Here is a 14,413-nt window from a genome sequence, read left to right as displayed (position 1 = left end):
ACATGTCATTGATCCTATCCAGGTGACATGTTATCAATCCTATCCACAAGGGCAAAATGGTCATTTCACACCTATGCCACCTTGCGTGTGTAGAAACATGGAGAAGAATGTGGAAGGGTGTGGAAGGGGTATTTTGGTCATTTCACATATAAAAGGATTAGGTGTCAATGGCATACCTTGGAGGGCATTTTGGTCTTTTGCAACCGACCCTAAACACTATAAATAGGGGTGGAGGGGTAGAGAGAAAAAAATACTAATTCATTCATACCGGTTTCGTGTCGAAACGGATCGGTATTTTCTCTCTTTCTCGGTTTCTCTCCCAAATAGTGTTTCGGTTGAGAAAAGAAAGTTATACGTAGTTGACTTATAATCTTGCGGGTTGTTGTGGAGTATATTTACGAGATCGATGAATAGTGTTTTATCGAATTTAGCGGTATGTCAGTTTTGCATATTGATGAAACTGAGCAACCGAAAATTCGTGTTTACGGGTTTTCGTCTTTTTCCTGTGAATAGTGTTTTTGCAGAATTCCGCGGTTTACGGTATTTCTGGCAGAAGAAATAAACCGCTCTCCGGTTAGTCCTGGTGGATAACCGATAGAGGCATCAGACGTCTGATGCTCCGTTCCGAGTCGATTCCTTCCCTGGTGAGGCTCTACTCGCTCGGTCTGCATTCCAACTGTGATTTGGAAACAAGGTATAAATATGTTATATTAATCTATTTAATTTGTAAGTAGATTAAAGTTTTAGAAATCAATCATGGAGTAGATCTGTAAAAGGATTAAATTGGGTTTTGATGCCAAAGGAATACTGAAGGTGGACCGCCTTGGAAAGTTTCCTGACATACCCAGTTTAATCCTGAGCTTAAGTTGGCCATAGAAATTTTTGTTCTACGGTCATTCCGCACCTTAAGCCTAAAAGGGGTTTTAGTTAGCACCGTGAAACCCCAACAACTGGGTCCCACTGTCATTGACTCTCAACCATTTCACTCCTCTCTCCTCATTAATTATCTCACCCAGGCACAATCCGTTATTCATTTGCATTGAAAAGTGGGATGATGTATAGTTATTCATTTGCATTGAAAATAATGTTCTTTGTATTTATCAAAAATCGGTATTGAAAAAATGTTATTTCCAAAAATACCCTTACATCCATGGAGAACTCCGTATAAATTCAAATAAATTCCATAAAATCAACAAAAAACCTAATAAACCCAAATAAATTTCCAAAAATCACGAATAAATTCAACAAAATTTATAAACCCAAAATCTCCATATTTTGATATCAAAACCTAAAATACTTCACGTGTAAAATATGGTTTTCAAAATTATTAAATATCATGAAATAATAAAATAGTAGTAGACATCCTAGACTACGGAAAATATTGTGTTCTTTACTCTAGACTATGGCAGGGCCTCATACTTCATCGAAATGTGAAACTGATGATAATTATATTTCTAGAACTGAATCAATATTATATGATATTTAGAAACAATTACAAAATATCCAAAATTTGAGAAGTATAAATTTTATATTTTTATCTTAAATTTTTCAGTGTCATTCATTTAATATTTTATTGTATATGTATTTAATTTAATAGTTTCATTCATTTGATTCATCTAACCTTATCTCATTTTTGAACAAGAAAATGAGCAGTCACTTTCTTGCTTTGTGGATTGGTATCAAGTCGCTCATCAAACAATCGAAAGGAATTAATAATTTCATAGTTATGACATAAATTTTGTAATATGCTATTAAAAAACGTTGTTGAAGTAATTAATGTATATATTGGTCTACAAAATAAAAATAAACACTACACAAAATAATATATTACATAGCTGGGGCAGTAATAACTAAATTTTAAAAAAAATCAAAATAATAATATCATGCTTTAAGCCATCAAATTTACACCAAACAAGGAATAGCTTAAATCATAGCATAACTTTAGGCACAACCAAACATAAATAATTTTGATAAGCCTAAGTTGGAATAACCAACTTAGGCCACCTTAACTTTAGTCCACAACCAAACACCACGATATAGATTTAGAATTTTAATGCTTTCAGACAGAGGTTTATATGCTTGCGAGTAACATTGTAAAATGTTATAAAGGTAGCTTTAAATGTTTGGATATTAGCACTGAAAATTGAAGTTAGACAACATTGAAATTTTTTTCTATTAAACTACTTGGAGGACGGGCTCAAATATAATGGCTCGGGGTACCATAACATTTCTCTAAAAATAAATATGCGCAAGGCAAACTATATATTCAAAAAATGCGGTCCTACCCTTTCTTGCATAATAATAATTAAGAAATTAATCTGAAAATGAGGTCCTTTATAGATGATTTGTTTAACTATACTTGTAGAATGTCATTTTAACCAAAAATAATAAAATAAAAAATCAAGCTATTGGAGGAAACCTAGAAAAATTTCCAAGTATTTTTTTTAACCTTAAATATTCAACAGTATATAATGTCTTAGAAGTTTAGTAGTATTAGAATAATTAATTTGGAGACAAATAGTAGGTAGTTAATGTAGTTGTTTAGTATAAATTGAATGAAAAATGAAAGAAATTTATTATATATACCATATAGACTTCAATCAACATGTTGAATTTGAAATCAAATTGAAGTACTCTTTTTCATCCCACCGTCGAATTCAGATCTTCCCCGGTACCATAATAGGAAATCTTTTATAATTACTAGATCTGAACTGTTCTTTTTAACTTGGCGTGAATCTCAAAGCCCAATAATATTGCCCCTATGCTAACTCGAATCCCGAAACAGCTGAAAATTAATCTCAAACTGTAAAGTGATGGGAATCTTTTACGAGAGCGTATCCTCTGCGGAGGTTTTCCTGCGATGGGCAGCGGTGGTTTTGATCTGGTCCGTTCGTTTCGGATCGGACGGACCAAATCAGATTTTGCCCGAATTTTAAAAAAACTCAAAATTTGGTGAACCCGTAATCCAGCCCGTCCGATCCGAAACGAACGGACCAGATCAAAACCACCGCTGCCCACCGCAGGAAAACCTCCGCAGAGGATACGCTCTCATCTTTTACCGTAATGGAGAGGATACTTGTCCCCTAGTGTCTCCCTTCTCTCTCTCCTGCCTCCCTTCTTTCTATTGTCTTTTTATCTTTATTCTCTCTGTACTATCTATCGTTTCAATAACAACGACAGTAATATTGTTAAACCTCTTGCGGGAGGCAGATTGAGACCAAGAGGCACCCACCCCTGGATTTTTTTTTTTAAATAGAATTTTTTTAAATTATTTTAACGGAACAAGCCTAGTTTGATCGGATTTTCGAAAACTAGCCTCCACCGATCCCTAGGATCGGTGGAGCAAAAAAATTGAATCCTACACCAATCCTACGGATCAGTGGATCAATTTTGGAGCAATTTTCACACCAGAAGAGAGCCTGGCCACAGAAGATCCCATACTACGCCTACACCGATCCTAGGGATCGGTGGAGGCTTGATTTTCAAATTTTGCACATGGTGCCGTATTCAAAGATATCAATGAATTATATTGATCTTATGCGTTCAAAAAGGTATGAAAACCATGCAATGATATACAGTTTTCATCAAACAATGACTCGCTACATACACTGTAATTCAAATAGTCACGCACCCGAAAGGAATTCACGCAAAGTTTGGGAAATAAATCTACTGCAATTTCAAATCCATCCGTTCATTTGTTTAGAGATTTGCACATAAAAAATAATTGCTCCTTGAGATTTGTGCATTGTAGAATGTGAAGGGAGGGATTTGGAATCGCAGCAGATTTATTTTCCAAAGTTTGAGATGTTTTTTGAACTCACGCAAACCCAAAAAGTCACGCAAATCAAGCTTCAGGATAGCACAGGGGTAGTATTATTTAATGCAAATTCAAACCTACACCGATCCTGTGGACCGCTGGAGATGTTTGGTGTGGTTTTGGTGCAGGATATATGTGGCGGGGTAAATATTGACTCCACCGATCCCTAGGACCGGTGCAGGTGGAATTTTTTTTTTCTACACCGATCCTAAGGATCGGTGGAGGCTAGTTTTCGAAAATCCGATCAAACTAGGCTTGTTCCGTTAAAATAATTTAAAGGAATTCTATTTTAAAAAAAAAATCCAACCCCTGCCTAGAGGGACTCAGGTCCCAACCCCGCCACCCATCACCGTAGAAAAAAGGCAAAAATTTACACGAAACATAACTTTCAACTCTTGCATAACAAAGGTAAATTTCATAAAATGTTTAAATATGCACACAATGAGACTTCAAATTAGTTTGGTCAATCTCCACAGCTGCTCGGGGCCCAACCCCGCTGCCCATGTAATATATATATTTTTTGAATTATTACACATGTTCAACAATTGTAGTCACAAATCACAATAAAACTCTTGTAGAAAACACTGGACAACAATATCCTTAACTTCGACAATTGAATTACAATTCATCTCCTTTAGGGATATGGGAATTTAAATTCTGGGGATTGCTCGGTAAAAGAAGGTGGTCTCTGGTAAACGACAGCTGCGGCACGGATTAGTACACTTGCAGTTAGTCCCCAAATCAGAAACATTTTATTCTCTGCTTTATAATCAAAGAAATGTACAAGGTATTTAACTCCCATCCATTCTCGCTCATCTACTCTTTTGTTCTCGTCCTAAAAAGAACGCAAATGAAATAGTTCTTAGTGTGCTTGAAATTCAAACGAATATAATTCAAAAGACTTCAAAAAAAATTGCTTTAGGGAAGTACCTTTAGGAACATTTCTAGAGGTGCATCGAACAATTCTTCGACTTCGGCAGGGTTCAAAACTGGCTTGAATGCATCTCTATCTTCGAGAATGGCAATTACTGGTGTCACTCTGAGAAGATGCTGCAAAACAAACCTACATATCAATTATGCATTTTATTTTCACATTGTTCAACAGTTTAGTTTGGACTATGCACATGTTAAAATCAGACACAAGTCTGAAATAATATTGAACCAAGCTCACCAGCAACCAAGCAAACTCATAAAAAAAAATGAACCATGAGGGATATTTTCCAAACCAATCAAACCAATCAAGCCAATCAAATTAGAACATAATAGTAATTCAGCCAAATCAGCATGGAACTCAGATAGCACAATGTTTTCTTTGTATTGTATGTCTCAAATTATACTTCACACAAGTATTTACCAATTTTAACAAGAGGTAATAAATACTTGAACCCAAATATCAGTTTAGTTGAAGACTGGTAAATAGATGAGAGTTGCACCTTAGATAAAAAGGGTTGAAGAACAGTAACAACAGAAACCAAACTAGGTTCAAGCCCAATTTCCTCCTTGGCTTCTCTCAGCGCCGTTTCTTTTTCATCCCGATCCCCTTCCTCCGTCTTTCCTCCTGGCAACGACACCTCACCTGAATTCAACTACACCATCAGTAAAAACAAATTTTATGAAAAAGTTATGCACAGAATCAATTACAGATTTATATATTGGTCAGGGAATATACCCGAGTGGGAAGAGAGATTAGAAGAGCGCTTGGTGAGAATCACGCGCAGATCACCCTTCGAATCCTCGAAAAGACAAATGAGAACAGAAGCTGTCTTGGGACGAAACAGATCGGGGTGGGAGAGAGTAGCCGGCGCCGCCGACTCCGCCACGGCCATGGGAGAGAACACCTTGCCCCGAGCATCGACGACAGGAGCATCTTCGTCAGAGGTAGAGGCGTCAAGGGACGAGGGAGGGGGTTTGTAGAGGCGGAGTTGCGAGGCGAGGTTGGCGAGGCGAAGCGATCTGATCTGATTTGGGTTGGTTGGAGATGTCGCCATAGCTGCGAGTCTGAGAAATGCTCTCATCTCGTCATATCGTAGCGTAACTTTCTTTAGTCAAGTTGCGCGAGTTATCACTAATTCATTGTGTTTTTCTTCTACCCGGGAGTAGGACCCACCCACCAGGTCTGAAGGTGTTAAAGAAAATCAACAGAGCACTTTTTTAAATTAATGATTGGTATATCTTTTTAAGAACATAATAATAATAATAATAATAAAACTTTATTAATTTCAAATTACTTCAAAAATTATGAAGATAATTGAGTCAGCTGTCAATGGAGACCGAAATTTTTATTTTTACCAATTTTTAAAATATTTTAATAAAAATAATCAGAGTTTTGAAAAAAATTTAAAAATACCCAAAGTGTGGAAAAAGTATGCACTCCCGAATAAAAATTCGGAACCGTGGAATATTTCCAAGATCTGTGCTAGATTTAATTGGGTGCTTCAAGATCCATGCTGGATTTAATCCAAAGGTCCAAACAACTCAAAATTTCAATAAGGTCTCATTTAATTAGTTTAAATTTCGTTTCTTTCATAAATTCAAATCAAAAGTTTATAAATTTTTGTAATTATATTCATACATATAATTTGTATATTTATTTCTCAATTTAAGATTCGAATAATTCGATTTCCTTTTATATAATTATATATATTCAATTAATTCTCTAAAAATCCTAAATGTATGAGTTTTATCAATTCTATATTTTATTTTATTTCTGAATGACCGATTAAAACGAATCTAAAATTTCAAAATATAGATGAACTATGAAAATATATATTAAAACTTTGAGATTTACAACATAAAATAAAGTATAGAACCAATAATTAGTTATAAATCAAAAATTCATTACAAGTTCCATTGAACCATTTAGAAAAGAAATTTAAAATTTGATTTGTATTAATAAATAATTAATTAAATTCTAATTAAAAGTATAATCATACAAAATTATTCGTACAAATAAAATATAGAATTTATAAAACTCGATCATTTAGGATATTTAGAGAATTAATTGAATATATATAATTATATAAAAGGAAATCGAATTATTCAAATCTTAAATTGAGAAATAAATATACGAATTATATGTACGAATATAATTACAAAAATTTATGAACTTTCGATTTGAATTTATGAAAGAAACGAAATTTAAACCAATTAAATGAGACCATATTGAAATTTTGAATTGTTTGGACCTTTGGATTAAATCCAGCACGGATCTTGAAGCACCCAATTAAATCTAGCACAGATCTTGAAAATATTTCACGGTTCCGAATTTTTATTTGGGAGTGCGGAATTTTTCTGTACTTTGGGTATTTTTTAAAAATTTTAAAAATCCTGGTTATTTTTATTAAAATATTTTAAAAATTGGGTAAAAATAAAAATGCCGGCAATGGAGGTGAGACCAACTTCTTAGTAGAGCATATTTTGTTATCCAAATTCATTGCCACCTAAGGCTCAGCTCTAGACAGAGGATGCGGAGGAAGGGAACAACAATTTTTTTGTGCAGAGGTGAGAGCTTGTGAAATTCGGACTGATCAGACAAACTCACCTACTCCAGAAGAGGAGAATCAGAGAGAGAGAGAGAGTGAAGGTGAACAAAAGAGAGCGTGTACTATTCAGAGGGAAGTAACAAGGAGATTTTGATAAAATCGGTCACCTCCGATTTAAGGTGTAGATTTTTCTGTTCAGAGAATTATCTCCCTGTCATTATGTTCCTTTAATAAGGATTTCTTCTCCGATACTGAAGCACAATCTAAAAAGACTGACAAAACAAAAAAGACAGAATAACCGAGAGTATATGTAACATAAAAAAAATTCAGAGAAAACGAAACATCCTGTTATAAAAATATATTAAATTTTGATGAAAACGTGTAAATAATCAATTGGCAAAACATAAGAAATTAAATAAATGAGACAAATTCCAAATGCTTGCCGAAATGACAACAGAGTTTATAAAAATCAATATCAAACAGACTTTGGCATGCGAAATCAGCGTCCAAATTGAAATTAAGTGGACAGTCACATTGGAGTTCAGATCCAGTGAAGTAACTTAATTTTTGAGTTTTCAATCGAACCGTTTGATTCGAATCTGTGATAATATATCTGAAGTGGAGTGCACATATCTCGAGATATAAATTTGAATTACGAAGCAATCTCAAATGATAGATTCGAATCAGACGGTCTCGATCCAAAACCCAAAAATTGAGTTACTTTAGGGGATCCGGACCCGTTACATTGTCCATCTATGCATGTTAGAATCCGTATCCTTCCAGGTACCTGACTCAACACAGCTGAAAAGGACAGTTCAGATTTAATTTCATCCTATTCTTGTTCAGGATGGCTGGGGGAGCAGTATTATTTGTGCTTTGAGATTCGTACCAAGTTAACAATAACAATTTTAGACTATCCGATTTAATTGTACTCAGTTCGGTAGTACTCCTATGCTTTGCACAGCTCCGTCTATTGCACCGTGTCGAAGATCGATAATCAACAAGTATTTGTGGCCGAATGAATCAAGTAATTCATATAATTTACGACTATATGCACGTGTATAAATATAAATAAGGCCAATATAATATTTTCATTAAAGGGCTCTGATACATCAAGGATCTTGTTTAGATATTATTTTTAAAAATTGAACATGCATTTTATTGAAAGAGAGACAATAGCTCGTGCTGTTGCAATAACTCCGCAGTTTGAAGGCCAATATAATTGTACTGTAACTAAATTAATATATTGATATATCAAAAATAATATTGTTTCCCCAACAAAAACTTTGTTCGAATCGACGTTGTATTTTCTAATAACACGTACCATCTGGAAACGAAAAACTTGAAATGGGCTAACTTTGTTTTATCTATTTAGAGCTCCTTTCAAATGTTATTCGGGTACGGTCGTTTAGGCCTGAGTTATAAGGCTTCCAACAAACAAATCTTTTACAAAATCGACCTTCGGCTGTATTATTTATTTTAGGCTGTACTAGAACGCAGCTGTTTTAGAACTACAGGATATGGGGAGGTCGCAGTGCCACTTCACATGAGAAAATAACTATAGAGGCAGGACTGAACAGATAATTGAATTTAACAAATCGTGCACTGTTGCAATCAACATTTGATATGGTAGAATCCTCATTAAGATAAAAATATTCATCCTTATGTTTAAAAAATTAGTTATCGAGTTAATGGCATCGTTTAACGAGTTTTCTTATTTCTGGGAAGAGTGAGTTCCAATAGTTTGGATATTGCTCTGTAAAGGAAGGTGGCCTTTGATAAACAACGGCAGCAGCACGGATCAAGATAGCAGCAGTTAAACCCCATATCAAGTATTTAGTATCATCTTTTGTGTAATCGAAGAAATGGAGGAGGTACTTAATTCCATGCCAATCGCGGTCTTCAGCTCTCCTGTTTTCATCCTAAAATAAATGATGACAGTTAAAACCATAATTTCATGCAAAATGCCGAAGCAGGGCTTTTAGCTTGTCTTTGTTTGTTTCTTTTGAAAAAAAAAAAAAACTAAATTTACAAAAAAGGACCCACAATGAAAAAGCTGTTGATTGAGCATGTACCTTTAGGAACATCTTCAGAGGCACATCGAATAATTCTTCTACTTCAGCTGGGTTCAAAACAGGCTTGAATGCATCCTTATCTTTAAAAATGCAAACTACTGGTACTACTCTGAGTAGGCGCTATGAAAAGAAAATTATACTCAAAGAGTTAATATCCTCTCTATATGACCTTCAAAAATAATATCCTCTCTATGTACCGAATCATAGGTTTACATGAATAGCAAAATTGAAATAACAAATTCAATCAACACCTGAAAGTCCAGATTATTGGAACTTAGTTGAGCATCTTAACAAAATTCCAGAACCATCCTCGGCTCTGTGCCTAATCTATTCAATTAATAAATCTCAGGAGGCAGCTAATCTATTCAATTAATAAATCTCAGGAGGCGGTACTGGAAGCAAGATGCTTCAAATAGAAAAAAAAAAAAAAAAAACTACGTTTAAAATAGTGAACTCTGAAACTGCACATATTAAGAACCAGAGTACTGACGAATTGTACCTTTGTAAAGAGGGGTTCAAGGACTGCAACGACAGAAACTAGATCGGGCTGAAGCCCTATCTCTTCCTTTGCCTCTCTAATTGCCGTTTCCTTCTCATCCTTATCCCCTTCATCTGCCTTTCCACCTGGCAAAGACACCTCGCCTGAACTTAATAATCACAGTATTAGAAAATAGAATATAATCAAAATTTCAATGCAAAAAAAAATTGAATATAATCAAATATAGAACATACTAAAAAAATACTACTGCACTGTTAGGAAAAGAAAAATCATAAAAGCAGATGTTCCTAATTTTTGTAAAGGAAACTAAAGATTATCCCTGGATCGACCAATCCTCATACATTGGCACCATCAGTATTTGTATCACACAATGTGATTTATATCAAGGTTATATCAAACCAACTAATTCAAGAAAAAGAAATGCCGGCTTACTTTTCCTTAATAGACTTTCTAAATCATACTCTGAAGTGCTTATCACTAAAAAATGATAACATTTTGAAATTTGTTCTCTGTCTTCTGCTGTCTTTAACTGGTTGTAATGGAGTTAATTAAAGCACGACACTAACAGCATCAAGAGGCAATTAACCAGTTAAACATTTTACAGATCTTTATTTAATACAAGGGTCGTTTTACTGCTTATGGATAGCTCATGAGTTTCCTGCTACACATTTACCAGGGGAAGTGTTGAGGTTTGAAGAACGCTTGGTAAGAATGACGCGCAGATCTCCGCTCGAATCCTCAAAAAGACAGATGAGAACAGCAGCTGTCTTGAAACGAAACCGAGCGGAGCGGGAGAGAGAAGGCGGTGCCACAACCGATTCCTCCACGGCCATGGGAGAAAACACCGGGCCCCGATCATCGACCTCTGATTCTTCCCCTTCGGAATCGAGGGGACAAAGAGGGGCTTTGTAAAGGAGGAGCTGCCGCTCAAGATCGGCGAGACGGAGAGATTTGATCGGATCGCAGCTCCTGATTGGACAGGTCTCCATGGCTACAAAGTGAAGAATCGCTCTGAAACCACAGCGTGGCGACTCGTACTTAATGGCGCACAGACCCCTCTCTCTCCAATTGAAGGCGGAGTTGGTGAATCGCGCATTGGAAATTAGTTACGTACCAACCACACTCCTTCCAGAAGGAAGCAGAAGGAAGCAGGGAAGAAGAAGAGTGGCATGATCAGCTCGTCTCTCCAATTGTATGAATTTCATTGGATAAATTCGGGCACATCTGAACCGTTTATTACATATCAGACGATAAGAAGCTTCCGATAACTGGACATCTCAATTTGTTATCTAAACCGTTAGATATAAAATGAACGGTTGAGATTGATAAAACATAAAATATTAATTAGTGTGAGATTTAGAGGAGCCAGAGTCAGAGACTCAGAGTGTTGTACTTGTACAATTAGGCTGGGCTCCAGTGGAGGCTGTATGAATCAATGATGGTCCATTCATACAAACCAACTGGGATAACATGGGCCCTTTATATGGGCCATGTTTCAATTTTCATAACTCATATAAAATGATTTGGATCTTGGATCTTGGATCTTGGATCTACATCTACTGATTGATTTGTTATCTCCACTTTTCACTTTCCTACAAAACGGATGATTGATGGTCATGGTCATACTCATGGATGCTTATCAAACTCCCAAAATGGACCCAGATGTTTTCAATTTTGCAAATTGCATTTTTAATTAATGAATCCAATACTTACTTTTGGTATGGTATGAAAATGAAATACATATTTCTGTTAGCTTGATAATCAACCATTAATGATTAGTCGTACTTTTGATGTTTGATATGAGAACCACCGCTATTCAATTTCAATTGAAATGGTCATTCTCGTGTCAACTTGTGCCATTGATCCAACCCACTTTAAGGATACTTACTCTTGCTTCTTCTTTTTTTCTTAAATACACTCATGGAAACAGTAACTAATGGCGGCCCATGATTGAAATACACATGTTGCAACTGTAGTTGATGACGGTCTTGATTGAGAAACTTATTCTACACTTCGATAAAGATGGAGCTTAATTCTACCCCCATCCACACTAAACCCTACTTCTCTCGCTTTCTTATACACTCCGACGAACCCTAAAATAATTGATTGCTACCTTAAATGTCATTTGATTATAAAATAATTGATTGCTACCTTAAATGTCATTTGATTATATTATGTTATAGTCAGAGGCGTAGCCACCTATAAGATTTGGGGTTAATTGATTTTTATTTATTTTCAAAAAAATATTTTTGTATTTTATTTTCTATATAATTTAGAGTAAATTGTTACAGGTAGTGTAAAATTGATACTCATTCACAGCATGAGAAAAAAATATATAATTAATCTTTATTTTTGTTTAACTCTCATAATTTGAAAATCTGACTATGCCTCTCGTGAGAGTGAACATTTAATCAAATTATCTAGTGTGGAAATGTTTAGATTGCATTAAGAGGCTTAAAAAAGAATCTTCAAGTATAATCTTTGTATTGAAGGCAACGCTGGGACTAATTTTCCTGTCCTGTTTTTGGAAACAGCAAATGAACTATTAGAGATAAGTCCTCGTCCTCGTTGAAAAAAATTCTAGCGTTCTTTGGGGCTGTTGGAACTTTCGATAAGGAAAAAAAATAATTACCTTGTTCTTTGGTGTTACTTGATATTTAAATTTAAGTATTTAGGGTAATATATATATAGAGAGAGAGAGTGTGGCTAATATGCATTCAGTTGCATATGGACCGAAGTGCTTACGGTCCAAATTTGATTTTTCAAAATCCAAACGGTCAATCTGAACCGTTCATCTTGTTCTCCATATTAATGTGCTTGGAGACCTGATTTTTCAAAATCCAAACGGTAGCTGCTGATTTTACTGTTTTGTTAAGCTACCGTTGGATCAACAATTTTGTAAAATACTTAATAAATAGTAAAAAAATTCATAAAAATATAAAATTTGGTCTCCAAGCACATATTAATATGGAGAACAAGATGAACGGTTTAGATCGACCATTTGGATTTTGAAAAATCAAATTTGGACCGTAAGCACTTCGGTCCATATGCAACCGAATGCATATTAGCCTCTCTCTCTCTCTCTCTCTCTATATATATATATATATATATATATATATTGAGAGAGAGAGAGAGAGAGTTGAACTAGGGTGTTCTTTAAGTCTAAAACCCGTCAAATTAGTTTTAAATGACGAATCTGAACCATTAAAATCCGTCTACCTAACGAGTGATGTGTCTACATATGAAATTTTTAAACATTTGAATTAATTTAGTATAAAGTCAAGCGGTCAAAATTAGAAGGTTAATAAATTAATTTTAATGCATTCATTTTTTGAACATTTTTTTGACCTTTTGACTCTATGCAAAATTAATTTCAAAATTATTATTTTTTTACATGTAGATGCATCACTCGTAAGGTACGGGTTTCAACGGTTCGGATTCGTCATTTGAAACCAATTTGAATGGTTTTAGACTTGAGTTCACCAAGGATGTTGGTGAACTTAAGAACACCCTAGTTCTACTCTTTATCTATATATATATATAGTATGGCTAATATAACATCAGTGTCATTTCAGTCTATATAACACTAGCTTCAAAACCTATCAAATCAAGTTCAAATGGTGAATCCAAACCGTTCAAACTAATGTACTTTATGAGTGATGCGTTTACATGCAAACTTTTTATATTTTTGAGTTATTTTAATATCAAATCAAGCGGCAAAAAAATGGAAAAAATGAATGTATTAAAATTAACTTAAAAACTCACACATTTGACCGCTTGACTTGATACCAAATAAACTAAAAAACTTATAAATTTTACATGTAAACGCACAACTAATAAAGTAGATCGGTTTGAATGGTTTGGATTCACCATTTGAACTCGATTTGATAGGTTTTGGAGTTGGTGTTATATAGACTAAAATGACACTTATGTTATATTAGCCATACTCATATATATATATAGAGAGATGGGCTATGGTGCATTGCAATGCATAGGCCATGGTGTGCATTGGACCATAAATCACCGATTCAAAGTCCAAATGACTGATCCAAACCGTTCATCTTGTTCTCCATATTAATATGTGCTTGGAGACCAAATTTTACATTTTTTGGAATTTTTTTACTATTTATTAAGCCACTTTGAAAATCGCTGATCCAACGGTGACTGTTTGAGGTTGGCTACTCTACTTACATAAGCATATGAGGGTATATGCTTATTAGTCATTTTTTCGTTTTCAAAATCCAAAAAGTCGATCTGAACCGTTAGATGTGATGTCTATATTGAAATGTGCTTGAAGACCAAATTTTACATTTTTCTTATTTTTTTTAATATTTATTAAGCCACTTTGAAAATCGCTGATCCAACGGTGGCTTCTGATTTTACTGTTTTGTTAAGCCATCGTTAGATCAGCGATTTTCAAAGTGGCTTAATAAATAGTAAGAAAAAATCAGAAAAATGTAAAATTTGGTCTCCAAGCATATTTCAATATAGAGATCACATCTAACAGTTCAAATCGACTTTTTGGATTTTAAAAATGAAA

The 14,413-nt window shown here is 34.6% G+C and overlaps 2 protein-coding genes across 2 annotated transcripts; both read right to left on the bottom strand.

Moving 5' to 3' along the window:
* Positions 1–4,186: 4,186 nt before the first annotated feature.
* LOC144568593 (nudix hydrolase 15, mitochondrial-like) lies at positions 4,187–5,876 on the bottom strand. The gene is made up of 4 exons (XM_078318967.1): positions 5,487–5,876; positions 5,251–5,393; positions 4,748–4,867; positions 4,187–4,652 (listed from the first exon to the last, which is right to left on the bottom strand). Exons 1-4 carry the CDS (start codon positions 5,830–5,832, stop codon positions 4,452–4,454), a joined length of 810 nt encoding a protein of 269 aa, XP_078175093.1. The 5' UTR covers positions 5,833–5,876; the 3' UTR covers positions 4,187–4,451.
* Positions 5,877–8,860: 2,984 nt separating this feature from the next.
* LOC144568604 (nudix hydrolase 11-like) lies at positions 8,861–11,024 on the bottom strand. The gene is made up of 4 exons (XM_078318978.1): positions 10,547–11,024; positions 9,874–10,016; positions 9,375–9,494; positions 8,861–9,221 (listed from the first exon to the last, which is right to left on the bottom strand). Exons 1-4 carry the CDS (start codon positions 10,860–10,862, stop codon positions 8,988–8,990), a joined length of 813 nt encoding a protein of 270 aa, XP_078175104.1. The 5' UTR covers positions 10,863–11,024; the 3' UTR covers positions 8,861–8,987.
* Positions 11,025–14,413: the final 3,389 nt, after the last annotated feature.

The sequence above is a fragment of the Carex rostrata genome, chromosome 17 (assembly GCF_964058835.1).
Source record: "Carex rostrata chromosome 17, lpCarRost1.2, whole genome shotgun sequence".
Lineage (NCBI taxonomy): Eukaryota > Viridiplantae > Streptophyta > Magnoliopsida > Poales > Cyperaceae > Carex > Carex rostrata.
This window is presented reverse-complemented; position numbering and strand designations above follow the sequence as displayed.